General features: G+C 33.6%; 1 protein-coding gene across 1 annotated transcript; it reads right to left on the bottom strand.

Moving 5' to 3' along the window:
* Positions 1-4,438: 4,438 nt before the first annotated feature.
* fkbp14 (FKBP prolyl isomerase 14) lies at positions 4,439-14,204 on the bottom strand. Its single transcript, NM_001003471.1, is given in 4 exon segments — positions 4,439-5,301; positions 10,416-10,543; positions 12,180-12,331; positions 13,901-14,204. Coding segments are annotated over 4 exon segments (636 nt in total). The 5' UTR covers positions 14,098-14,204; the 3' UTR covers positions 4,439-5,142.
* Between the last annotated feature and the right edge of the window lie 146 nt (positions 14,205-14,350).

The following is a 14,350-nucleotide window of genomic DNA, read 5'->3' as shown; positions in this document are numbered from 1 at the left end:
AAATACCATAAACATCATTTATAAATGTTGAGAGACCTCGAACGCACTGCAAGTTTAAAATAAAAGTAGAAAAACATGCAAACAGTAAACATCATCAATTTGACAAGACACACATAGGCAAATTCTCACAACACATGCAAATATAGAAACAGTCTGCAAGTAGTGCAGACCGAAATAGAAATGTGTCCGCTATTAGCTCTAAAAATATACAAACAACAAAGAACCGTATACAACGAGGATGATAAAATAAAAAAAAAATAAAAAAAAAATAAATCACCCCTCAGATCTCCACCATTAACTATAAACAGGAAGCAGCAGGGTTTGCACTTTTTGGGGTCCCCAACACATCTCTGATGTGGTCTGCGCTATTTGCAGTGCCTTTCTGTTTTTGCATATGTTAAAATCTCCATGATCGTACATTGTCAATTCGTTAATGTTTGTTTTTTCCCTATTTTTGAGCGTTTTAGATAAATGTTTTCATTTGGGGTGTAACGGATCGCGATAATTCATGATTCGCACAGATCACAATCCAAAATACAGAACAAACATGACACATGGATTAATATTTTTTTTTTTACTGGTAGAATAGACTATCGATCACAGAAAGACTGCCTTCACATCATACAAGTCACATTTATGAAAGCAATTAGGCTTTCCTGTAAATTGTATATTGATGACGGAAGAAGTTCTGTAGGTTATTCGGGATGTGGTGGGTGTTTTCTATCACTATTTGTTTATCCTGCATTAGTGCATTCAGTGTAAGCTGCACATTTAATCAGTAAAAGATCGGGATCTCAACACCCACGCAACATAAGTTATTAATGATGGTGATTTGCATATTAATCTTTTGAATCACTGCATTCAAATTTGAAAAAGCAGTACGCAGAGTCTTTAGTCAATAACACAGGATGACTGGGAGAAAGTTTATAGTTTAGATAAAACCACTGAGGTTTATGGTAAAGATTATAATCACCGTCATATGCATTTACTGTAACTTGACGCTCAAAATGAAAGTTGTAAGCAGCAATTACATTATTTAAACAATAGATGGTGACAACCATTCATTAAAAATAAGCATTTGAATAATTCTTCAAAATTTATCCATTTAGCAATAAAACGTGAAGTTTTATGAGTGAATAAATCAATTATTGAAAATGAGACTTAAAATAAATATGGGTTGTACAAATTATAATGTTAGATTTCTACATTTTGTTATCAGCAACAGTAGTAGTAACAGTGAATTTTTCACAGCAGTAAATATTTTACAATTAATTTTTATTCAGCTGATTATTATTTAATTTTATTATTAATAAAATTACAGATTCTAAGTTCTGTTTGTCAAAACCAAAAGTGTTTTGCAGTACTGTTTTGCAGTATGTAATAAATGGAAAGCAAATTACATTTGTCTCCTCTTTTTGGCTGATCCGAAAAATGGTCCGATCTGTGACGTAAAAACCATTGCGTGATCCGAACCGTGAAATTTGTGATCCGTTACACCAGTGGTTCCCAATCTTTATTTTGGCTGAGACCCCCTTTACCCCAGAAAATATTATAAGCCCCCCATTATTCTTCTAATTGTCCACAGCTAAAAAAAAATAATAATAAAATTACAAATATGACGCCACTCACCACACAGCTTGCTGAGGCCTCCTTGTGGGCCGGAACCCCTGTTGAGAACTGAGGCGTTACACCACTAGTTTTCATAACTTTGACCTCACTTGGCCACTGTAATTGTTGCTTACTTCATTTAGGTCTAAAACAAGCAACACACATATATGATTAAAAAACTAGGCATGGGACGATAACCGTTTTTAAGGTAAACCACAGGTATATCGTTTTTAAGGTATGTATACGATTTTTTTATTTAGGTTTTTTTTTTTTTTACTTTTAATTTTTTAGGACAACGGTATCTTCAGCAAAAAAGATATCCAAAGATGTAGTTTTAAAAGAAATCAGTGTTTTTAAAACTAGAAGTCAATGATTGATTTGAATTACTTAGCAGTAAACATGTCAGGCTCCAAAATATTTTACATGTTTCTTAAAATAAAATGAATTGTAGTCAATGGGGGGAAAAAGATTTAGTTTTTTTATTCAAAAGTTAAAAAATAATCTATTTTAGAGCAATAATCACAATACCATGAAACTTAGATTTTTTTATCCAAGGTTATCATACCACCAGAATCTTATACCGGACCATGGCTATAAAAAACACGAATAAGGGTATGTTTACATAAAAAAAAAATTATGTACTAAAAGACAAGGGCTCCACATATAGATGACATCGAGTCAGAGTTATCCTTGTTTGTTCACAGAAATTAGCAAAAATTATTATTTTTAAATGCTGTATAATTCATGACAGCCCAGTATATGGCAATGTCACTTAGGGCTTACTCACACTAGGCCAGGGGTGTCCAAAGTCATGCTCCTTCTCACTTTGCATACTTATACTACGCCCTAAAAGTATGTACTTTTTTGAAAAGGAAAAATATATAATTTTGAGTGTATAACAAAAGAGTGTGCAAGCTTTGGGACATAATACTTCCTCGTTGACAGATCATTGTGTTGCTTAGTTATGAGCCCTGTCAATCATCCACCCGTCATCCACATTTCTGTTGTATTTAATTTCCCACCTTATTGAAGAAGCAGCAGCAGGTTAATCTGCCATCCACAAGTCTTTCATGCAGAGAAATCTCCTCAGGTCTTTGGATAATTATGCATTCAGACATTATAGTCCACAAACGTCTTTATACAAGTTCAATATTGTTGTTGCAGATAAAATGTAACACAGAAAATGTGATTTAAATATTTTAAAGTGGGCTAGATATTAATTAAAAGTCATAAAACAACTTTACCGAAGCCTCTCTACTTGACTTGGTCTCGCATGTCCATCATGTTTGTAGTTTGTTTACACTTTTCACCCACGTTTGTAGTTCTAATCAAATTCACGCCTGACGCGCAATGTACTGTGTGTTATTTTAGCAGTAAGAGTATGGACGCTTCTACAATTAAAACTTTAACCGGAAATAGTAAACCATCAGGGAACCTTTAACATACTCTTTTCAACATACTGGTTTAGAACATAATAATTCTATTTTCAAATACTATTTAGGACTGACAGTATGCAAATTGGGACGCAGCATCAGTCTTGGAGGGCCGGTGTCCTGCAGATTTTAGCTCCAACTTGCCTTAACACACCAAGGATGTTTCTAGAAAGCCTGATAGAAGCTTGATTAGCTAGCCTAGGTGTGTCTAATTAGGATTAGAACTTAACTTTGCAGGACACTGGCCCTCCAGGACAGAGTTTGGACACCCCTGCACTAGGCTATCCAACCCATGCCCAGGCACGTTTCGCAGTTCATTTGACAAGTGTGAATGCTCCAAATCAGGCCCAGGCGTGGTTTAGTTGGCCGGCCCTGGCCCGATTTGAAAGTGTGCCAAAGCATGGTTTGGTTGGGATCAGGTTGGCTTGTAGTGCGAGTTCAAAGTGTGCCTGAATGCCAAACCGAAGACATGACGTCACTTTTAAGGTACTGTATCATGAATTTATTGATCATTCTTACTTTTCAATGAACTTCAACTATAACTTTTACAGTTTAACAAAGATACAAACCCCTCGCTGCACATCAGCTGCACCTTCAGCAAACCTCCTATTACTTGCAGCGCGAGGACTTTCATGAACATTTATGCCCTTTAAAAGTGGTGGAGCTGTTCAGCAAAAGATTTGACTGTGTCACTGCATATCAAACGACTAAAAATAATGCAAAACGATATAACTAAAGCAATCTCTCCTAATCAAGAGCGCTTCTCTTCCTGTTAAACTGAACAGTCGCATCATTGATGGTGTAAGCGTGCTCAGGTTCGGAAGGTAAAGATGCAATAGGGGAAGAGGGGACAACCGTGTTTTAGCACGGCTCAAAGTAAACGTGCCTACTGAGAGTACGCCCTTAGTTCCTAGACACAGTGTATACAGCTCTGTAGTACACTACTGTTGTTTTTTGGTCATACTAGGGCTGGGTGATTAATTGAAAAGTATACAAAATCAACATTCACATCTATTTTTTCCAGGTCACATTTTTAAATTACTTTTCCACGTGTGGAGTCACGTGATCCCCGTTCTGTTTACACTTCTGCGTCTGGCACAGCCTTCACGCAGTCGCATACCCTTCGCCATGATTAACGCCGACCTCTCAAAAAATGTAACCACACGTCACATCAACACATAGCGTAAGCTCTGTCATTGGTCCACTTGGTCGCATTGATGAGTGTGGGCGGCATGGAGAGGGCAAAAGAATAAATAAAATAAATGTTCCTTAATCGTAATAGAGTTAAAATTGAGATTTTAGGCCAAATCGCCTGCCCTAGGTCATCTTTAAATATATCTATAGACAGGATGTAATATGCATGTGCATGATGTCACTGTTTTTAGAAATTTACGTTGTTTTTTTTTTTTTTTTTGTTAGGGTTAGGCCTTTTTCTAAAGTTGCATTTTCAGGACTACAAAACATATATAAACAAGTGACAGAAATGCATTAAAGGTTCTGTTTTTAGTTAAAAACCCTGTCATATAAACATCCGCTATAATTAAAAGTTAAATAAAGTTAAAGCAATAGTTCACCCAAAATTGAAAAATCTGTCCTCATTTACTCACACTTAACGTCTGTTTTATTCTCATGAACACGAAAGAAATCATTCTGAGAAATGTTTGAAACTATTGACTTCCATAGTATTTGTTTTTTCTACTATGGGAGGCAGGTAACGATGACAATTTTCACATTTTTATGTGTTGAACAGAAAATAGAAACTCATAAATGTTTGGAAACATTTGAGGGTGAGTAAAAAGGGAGTCAAATTTATTTTTGTAGTGAACTGGCCCTTTAAATTGAGTCAGGCACTTATGGGATAACATTGTCTTTGCTTAAAATTTAAATTCGAACGTTCAAATATTAAAAACTGCTCAAATGTACCTTCTATATCACCTGAGTGTAGATTAAAAAAAAACTAACATAAATTACACACCTGGCTTGTACTGTAGATACAAACACACTTTTGTATATCTTCTGTGGCATGACAAATCTCTGTAGGCAAATACTGGAATCTATTAGAAGGGAAATGTTGTAATGTTTTTGCTGCAGGAGTGTGTAATTACAGTTCATCATGTTGATAAGTGAACTCCCGAGATGATATAAATCCATCTTTGTCTTCATCTTCTTTCTGAAAGATGTCCTCAACCATCACTTCATGATGGGTGTCATTGGCAGCATATCCATGCTTTTCAAACTCTTTGCGCAGGTATTCTTTGACCTGAAACATGCAGAGGTGCAAACAATGTCAATTTTATTTATATAGCATTCTGAAACACAATAAAAAATTGACCAATGTGCTGCAAAATACAAACCACAAGGAGATATAAATAGCTAAAGCAAACAATTCTCTCTAATTAAATGCCAAATCAAACAGGTAAATTTTTAACTTAGATTTACAATCAGACAGAGATTATATAGATCTAATACAGAGGGGCAGAGCATTCCATAAGATAAGACCAGCTACAGCAAAAGTACGGTCACCCCTGCATTTCAGCCTTGGCTTAGGGACATATCTGTCAACCCTCCCGTTTTTCCCAGGATTCTTACATATTTTACACTTCTATTCCGCTAAAGGTATTTTCCCGTATTTTCAATTTCCCAATATGCAACCCATACCGCCGACCCATCAGGGGATGCTCCTTGCTCTTGAATGTGAATCTGTTATGTGCTTTTATTTTAAAACATTAATATAAAAACAGCAGTATTCTCTTCCTTTCCATTACAGGCACAGTTGAGCCTCTTATGCAATCCTCAAAACAGTTAGTTCTTAGTGGACAGGCAATCAGTGCAAAGAGATTAAGACAGTGTGATGTGGTCATGTTTTTTGGTACCGGTTAAAAGCCTTGCAGCATCATTTTGATGTACTGTAAATGGGGTAGGGTTGTCTGACTCTGATACCAAAATATGGCGAGTTACAGTAGTCCAATTTAGAGGTAATAAAAGCATGAATTATTTTTTCACATTTTTTTCTAGATAGAATAGGTTTGACTGTTTTTAAGAGTAGAAGCTGAAAAAAGGAAGACTTGACCACCGAATAGAACCCAGTGGAAGCATATACAGTTGAAGTCAGAATTATTAGCCTCCCTTTGATTTTCTTTTCTTTTTTAGATATCTCCCAAATGATGTTTAACAGAGCAAGGACATTTTCACAGTAGGCCTAATAATATTTTTTCTTCTAAATAATAAGAATAAAAGCAGTTTTTAATAATAAAAAAAAAACATTTTAAGGTCAAAATTATTAGCCCCTTTAAGCTATACATTTATCGATAGAATATAGAACAAACCATCATTATACAATAACTTATTAACCTTTAAATGTAACTAAAGGCTGTATAGAAGTGTCTTGAAAAATATCAAGTCAAATTTTATTTACGGTCATCATAGCAAAGATAAAATAAATCAGTTATTAAAATGAGTTATTAAAACTATTATGTTTAGAATTGTGTTGAAAAAAATCTTCTCTCCAATAAACAGAAATGGGGGGGGGGGATAAATAGTGGGGCTAATAATTCTGACTTGTAAGGAAAAAAAAAAAGAATGGGGCTAAATTAGATCCATGGGGAACACCACATGTACAAACAGATAGTAGGGGGAAAAGATGAGGACAATGAAAGGGTTGGGTTTTTTGGGTTGAAGCTTTTTTATAGAAGATATGTGCTTAATTGTAGTTACTTTAAGTTAATCTCTTTTGTTTTTAAGCTTGTTGTTGTTATGACTAACCATATACTTTTTATATTATTTTTATTATTCAATATGTTTATAAATGCAAACTGCTTTCCCTCTCTCTCATTTTATCAGCCTCGGGGTTGGGACAGAATGGCACAAATTCAGTTACTATTAGGCCAAGAGTTTAAACATAACTGTTCCCCTTGATTTTTTTTTTTTTTTACTTTATTTTTGCTTCATTTTTTCTGGTTCAGATTTTAAGTATTTACAGACAAATAAACCGTCAGTAATGAAATTAGTACTAATAAATAGATTACAAACAATAGCGCAAATAAATACAATAGGGAAAGGGAATGAAAGACATTTTGAGTGTCTGTTTTGGCTCTATTACAATACAAATTATCCTAACTACCCTAACTATCATTTACCCTAACCCTAAGTGATAACTAAATCATCGTTTTATAGTAGAGAAAACAAATAGCACAGTCTATGTTTTATGGGTAATATATAACAATCATCAAATGTACAAGGTGACCTATTTTGATATAAAAAATAAGGTTTTACTTGAGAAGTTTTTGATTTTTATGCATTTCAAGGCCTGTAACTATCTAAACATATGTCCAAATTCATTGGGACTAAAAGTGTTTTGGATAAAGCTGATAATTTTACAATAGAAATTGATAATAGCACAATTTCTCCCTTTGTGCGGATCAAGAGTTTGCGTGTCATCTTGGATAGCACGCTCTCATTTGAAGGTCACATCAGTCATATTATGCGTACTGCATATTTCCACCTGCGTCATATTATTCGTCTCACAGCAATCCTCATCTATGCATTAGTTACTTTACGTCTTGACTACTGTCATGCACTTCTCTCTGGGTTTCCTTCTAAACTTCGCCATAAACTTCAACTGGTTGAGAACCATGCAGCTAGTGTCATCTAGTGACTTTTTTCTCTCAGAAAGAAAGTTTCCCTTAAAATGAAATTGTCCCCTCTGCTGCACACAGATCCCCAATCGGCAACACCACCTGATGCTCTTCAGCTTCATGATCAACTCCCGCCTCAATAGTTAACCAGACTGGTTAACAAGCACCAGTTTTGCCTTTAATTTAAATTTTTTTTTTTCAAAATGAACAACCAAATTTCTGTGGTAAAGTAATTGCCATTCTACTATGCTGCTGAAGAGTAGGTGATGTTTGCAGCATGTCGCTCAAAGATTATGTAAAAGTCACATGTAATCCTACATAACCGTCCACACTGCGGTTGCATTGCAGAACATCAGATCTGTGTCTGATTTAATACTACCTATGAAAATGACACAAATCAGAACAAAAAAAAAAATCAGATTCTATGTGGTCTAGGCTGTTCACACACTCATTACTTGAGTCACATGAGGGGGAAAAAAATCTGATTCGTGCCACATTTGGCAGCATTGTGAATGAAGGTCAGTATACGTTTTTGATGGTATGATAATGTCAAATAAAAATTTCAGTTTCACATTATTGCGATTACTGCTCTAAAATAAGTACTTTTAAAATGTTTTAGCAAGAAACAACATTTTTTTCCACATTTAACCCAATATACAGTATTTCATTTTAGAATTTTTAAATTTACAATTCACATTTATAATATTTTGGAACAGTAAACATGTCAGGCTAAATAATTAAAACAATTCATTGACTTCTGCTAGGTTCATTACTTACAAAACACAGATTTTTTAATAAAAATAAAAACCTTATGAACAATATAACAGAATTTTTTTTGCAGTTTTATAACCTTGACTTTTACAAACCACGGTAAACATTGAAGCCGTTCATCCTCCCATGACTAATTATTGCCCTATTACACTTTATGCATACAGTTACGGTAATAATTAATTGCCCTCCTGAATTATTAGCCATCATGTATGTTTTTCCCCAACTTTTGATGAGCAGAGAGAAGATTTTTTATACACATTTCTAAACATAATAATTTCTGATAACTGATTTATTTAATCTTTTCCATGATGACAGTACATAATATTCTACTGTATATTTTTCAAGATACTAGTATTCACAGTGCAATTACAGTGCAATTTAAAGGCTTAACAAGGCTTATCAGGTGACTAGAAATGCTAGGGTAATTAGGCAAATCATTGTATAACAGGGGCTAATATTGCTTAAGAGGGCTAATAATATTGACCTTTAAAAGCAGTTTTTATTTTTTTTAAACAATTTTGTGTAGCCAAAAAATTACAAATACAACTTTCTCCTAAAGAAAAAAATATTATCAGACATACTGTGAAATATTCCTTGCCCTGTTAAACCTTCCTTCATTTATCCTTTGGCTTTTCATTTTAATTATTCAGGAGGCGCCGCAGCAGAATGAAACGCCAACTTATCCAGCATATGTTTTACGTAATAGATACCCTTCCAGCTGCAACCCAGCACTGGGAAACATCCATACACACTCATTCACACACATACACTACTGCCAAATTAGCTTATTCAATTCACCTGTACCAAATGTCTTTGGACTATGGGGGAAACCAGAGCACCTGGAGGAAACCCACACACACACAGGGAGAACATGCAAACTCCACACAGAAATGCCAACTGACCCAGCCAGGACTCAAACCAGAGACTTTCTTGCTGTGAGGGGACAGTGCTAACCACTGAACCACCATATTTCCTTGTGTTGAATCATTTGGGAAATGCTTGGGGAAAAAATAAATAAATAAAAATCACAGAAGCTAATCATACACAGGGGGCTAATATTTTTCATTTCAACGGTATTCATGCATTACCCCAATGAACCTAAAATGATAAATTCTTTTTCTTTATATATATATATATATATATATATATATATATATATATATATATATATATATATATATATATATATATATATATATATATATATATATATATATATATATATATAATAGAGCCATTGAATCCTTCTGATGAAACTCTATTCATATTGAAAAATACACTACTGGTCAAAAGTTTGGGGTCAGTTTTTTATTTATTTATTTTTTATATTAAATGTATTCAATAATATTAAAAAAAAAAGTTGGCGGTTCATACTGCTGTGGCGACCCCTGATTACTAAAAGGACTAAGCATGAAAATGAATTAATTAATTTAAATAAAAATATTCTGTACATCAAGGCGGTATTTATTAAATGTAAAAATATATATTTATTACATTTTTATGTATTACTTATTGTATGTAGTTTCAAATGAAATTACCACTCCAGTCATTATTGCTTTTATTACAATCACCATTATTATTATTAATAATAATAATAATAATAATAATAATTTATATTTGACTGAATTTTGAGGATCTTTAAGTCACTGGAATTATTAATGAATTATTTTTAATGAAATGAAACTATTTTTGAACAGATATTTTATATTGCAGTAACATTTTACAATTTTACAATTTGAATTGTATTTTTAATAAAATACATGCAGCCTTGGTGAGCAGGAGAAGCTGATTTTAAAACATTTAAAAATCCTACTGACCCCAAACTTTTGACTAGTAGTGTATATCAGAAAAAATAAATATTGCAATGACATTTTGTTTTCCAAGTTGTGAACACAAATAACAATATAATACATTACTATTATGAAATTTGATGAAGAACTGTATCTGATTAAATAAATAGCCTGCAAACCTCAGCTTTGGAAAGTTTCCAGTCATCATTGAGGTCCATTTCCTGGAAGGACTCATGTGACCTGGGTCCGTTTCGGATCTCTATGATCTCTATATCAAATATCAGAGTGCTTTCTGGAGGGATTTTACCTGAGGAAAGCCGAAACAATGGTCAACAGTCAAAATAATCTGAGCTCTAAATTCAGTGTTTTTGCACTGTCACTGACATTAGAGACGATGAAAACAACTGCTTTCTTAAAAGGATAGTTCAAACTATATTATTTACTCACTATTTTACTCAACCTCAAGTGTTTCAAACCAGTTTCTTTCTTCTGTTAAACACAAAAGAAAATATTTTCAATAAAGCTGAGAAACTGAAAGCACTGACTTCCATAGTCGGAGAAACAATGATCGTGGAAGTCAATAATAACAGCTTTCTTCAAAATATCTTTTATGTTAAGCAGAAAAAAAATCATAAAGGGGGAGTACACTACCTGAAAAAAAACATCTTGTTGTAAGAGCAACAGTTAATAACTTGAATTCTAGTTGATCATTTGGAAAAGTAGCAGAAGTTAGATTTTTCTGATGAATCATCTGTTGAACTGAATTTTAATCATCACAAATACAGCAGAAGACCTACTGGAACCTGCATGAACCCAAGATTCTTACAAAAATCAGTCAAGTTTGGTGAACAAAAATCATGGTTTGGGGTTATATTTAGCATGGGGATGTGAAAGAGATCTGCAAAGTGAATGGCAACATCAACAGCCTGAGGTATCCAGACATTTGTGCTGCCCATTACATTACAAACCACAGGAGAGGGCAAATTCATCAGCAGGTTAGCACTCCTCATACTTTAGTCTCCACATTAAAGTTACTGAAAGCAAAGAAGGTCAAGGTGTTCGAGGAATAGCCAGCCCAGTCTTCAGACATGAACATTATTGAGCATGTCTGGGATAAGATGAAATAGGAGGCATTAAAGATGAATCCAAAGAATCTTGATGAACTCTAGAAGTCCTGCTAGAACACTTTCTTTACCATTCCATATGACTCTATAAGTTATTTGAGTCATTGCAGAGATGTATAGATGCTCCTCTAAGCTCATGGGAGTCATGCACAATATGAATTCTTTTTCCACTGCACCATGACTTTATATTCTATACTATACAATATTTCTGTTAAGTGACAAGACTTTTGTTCAAGCAAAGTCAGTCTGTTCTTATTAAATAAAAAATAAAAAATAAATAATCAAAGTGTTATGACTTAAATTGATATATATATATATGCAAGAGGGATTAATTAATGCTCCATTTATCGTTTAATTGTCATAAAGTGAATTTACCTTGGCATTTATATATGCTGTTTTGCTTTAAGAACAGTTTTCCTATGATGATTAGCGCTACTGAAAGCGCGCCTGTAACCATTGCAACTGACTCAGTGTGAGAGAGTGAGTGTGTGTTCGGAGTTTCGCTCCTGCTTCAGTATACAAAAAACTTCAGTAAACAGTTCATTTTTCGTCTAAACAAAGTTTTCCAGTCGTCATTATTGCTGCTAGATGAAAAGACAGAACACAAAGCATGATCTTATTTTATTTTGGTAAAATAAACGTAATCTAGAGGCCTTTAATATTAGCTTGTTTCTTATACCAAACTATCAATAATAGAAGTCAAGTTATTATTTGTTATTGCTAAAACTTGAATAGTTGACAACATCTTTGGCAGGTAATGCACATGAAGGCAGAATGGTCATTTTTGGGTGAACTATAACATGAATTTTGATACCACACCTTTGCCCTCTTTTCCATATGCAAGAGCTGGAGGGATGGTCAGTTTCCTCTTCTCTCCTGCACACATGTTTTGAAGACCCTTATCCCAGCCCTTGATCACCTCTCGGATCCCCAACGTGAACCAGACAGGGTTTTTGTCTCCTTGATGGCGGCTGCCAACAGTAAGATGTGAACTGAAGGTTAGAGGCTTGCATATTTGACTTGTTTGAGCTGGCAGCTGCACTTTGGAATATGATGAATGGTTTCTCTCTGGTCATTATCTGATCCAAAATAGACTAATTTGGATAAGCAACACAATGGCTAAAGGTGGTCAAACTGGTTTTTGGGTTTTGGCCGGTGGTCATAGATACTGGCTAGAAACTATGCACATGTATAAAAAAAAACAAAAAAACGAAAACATAGCAGTTAAATGAAATTGTGTATTTACTGGAAAAGCAATAAATGCTTTTTGACAATTAATTTAGGCATTCTTTTTTTTTTTAAGTATTTTGAGATTATTTTGGCTTAGAAGAGATGCAAAAAGAAGAAGCTTTATATTATCTGAATAAGATTTTTAAGTTATTTAAGAGATGACAAAAAATGATAAACATTTTGTGTTTTTGCATCAATTTTTTAAGTAATAGAATGAATCTTGAATGCTTTAAGATCCTCAAAATACACATCATTATTTTACTTATATTTCACATAATAATTACATAATATTACTTTTAGTTACAATAATTACATAATATTACTTTTTATGCCATTAAGTAGCATTACTTTTCTTGTCTTACATTCAGACTTTGGACCTGTATGGAACACTATTAGTAGAGTTGCACAATATAACATTTCAGCATCAATATCAAATTGTGATCATTCACAATAGTCCCACAGCAGAACATGCAATGTTGAGTCAAGATTATAATATGATTTCATTCATCATTTAAATGTGTTTTTGACTGTATGAGGGTTAAAAACATTTAGGCATAACAAACTGTATAATTTGTAACTATTTGTTTCTATAATGAAGATTATGCAGGATTACTTTACATTTGATCATTTGGTTACCATATACCGGAATACAGTTAGGCTCATTATAAAGCAATTAAACAGTAAAAGTTATATTCATTTGTATCTTTTTATATTTACCTATGCCTGTAGATTGTTAATTAGATTTTATGCAGATGCACTGCCCTACAGAACCATCCCAATCAATCTAGAATTATACATTCTTTACAAATAGATATTCAAGACATCTGGTGAAATTGAATTCAAATATTGCAGAATAACAAAATATCACAACGTTAAATGTTTCCAATATCATGCAGCCCTATTAGTTATCAGCATTCTTCTTGTAAACCTATCTATGAAATTATATTAGTGTCCGAGACTGAATTTATATGCATGTCTACTTCATCTATAAGCGAATGTTAATGAATTAAATAATTCATTATTTTTTGTTTATTTTTTTATTATTTAAAGCTTTTTATAATGAAGCTATGTTGTGTGTGTTTCATTAATCTGGACTGTTTTTGTGAAATCATGATTTATTAATTCAAAATAATTTAGATATTTCCTATTCATTTCAATAAGGTTAAAACTTACATAAACTAAATACAGACAGTTATTTTCTTTTTGTTGTTCATGTGTAACTAATTTGAAATTTCGAAGATGATGGCTATTACATTTTATCAGTGAGAAGTTGCTTATAAGACATGCAAAATGTTTTTTTAAGATGTCACCTGGAATGAAACATTGTGCCGTTACTCTCCAGAAAGCCATCGTAGTGAACCAGAAGAATATCCCCGTATTTGGATTTACGATGACAAAGGAAAGGTTTGTATAAAACTTCTATTTTCACCTCAGGCTCCGGAAGTTTTGCTCCATGCACGTAAAAGAAAAATGCAGAAAAGATGCATGTCCACAACTCTGGAATCATTTTAATATGAAGAACAGTTTGACACTTTCTAACTACTCGACTAATGTTTCATGTACAAAAAAGTTCTGAAAAACTTCCCAAACTACAAGTTGTCCAGCCACAGCTACGTGGCAAGCGAAATTTCTTCAGGGGGTCTTAAATCTTTGCCAAACTAGTGATGTCTGACTCGTAAGCGAGTCGATCTTCTGAGTCGACTCAATGAATCTGAACTCTTGGACCGAGCAGTGCAATCAAGGCTGTTCAGCGTTTACAT

Source organism: Danio rerio, chromosome 16 (assembly GCF_052040795.2).
Source record: "Danio rerio strain M-AB ecotype USA chromosome 16, GRCz13ab, whole genome shotgun sequence".
In the NCBI taxonomy this organism is placed as follows: domain Eukaryota; kingdom Metazoa; phylum Chordata; class Actinopteri; order Cypriniformes; family Danionidae; genus Danio; species Danio rerio.
Note: the sequence above shows the minus strand (reverse complement) of the source record. Positions and strands in the feature narration are given on the sequence as shown.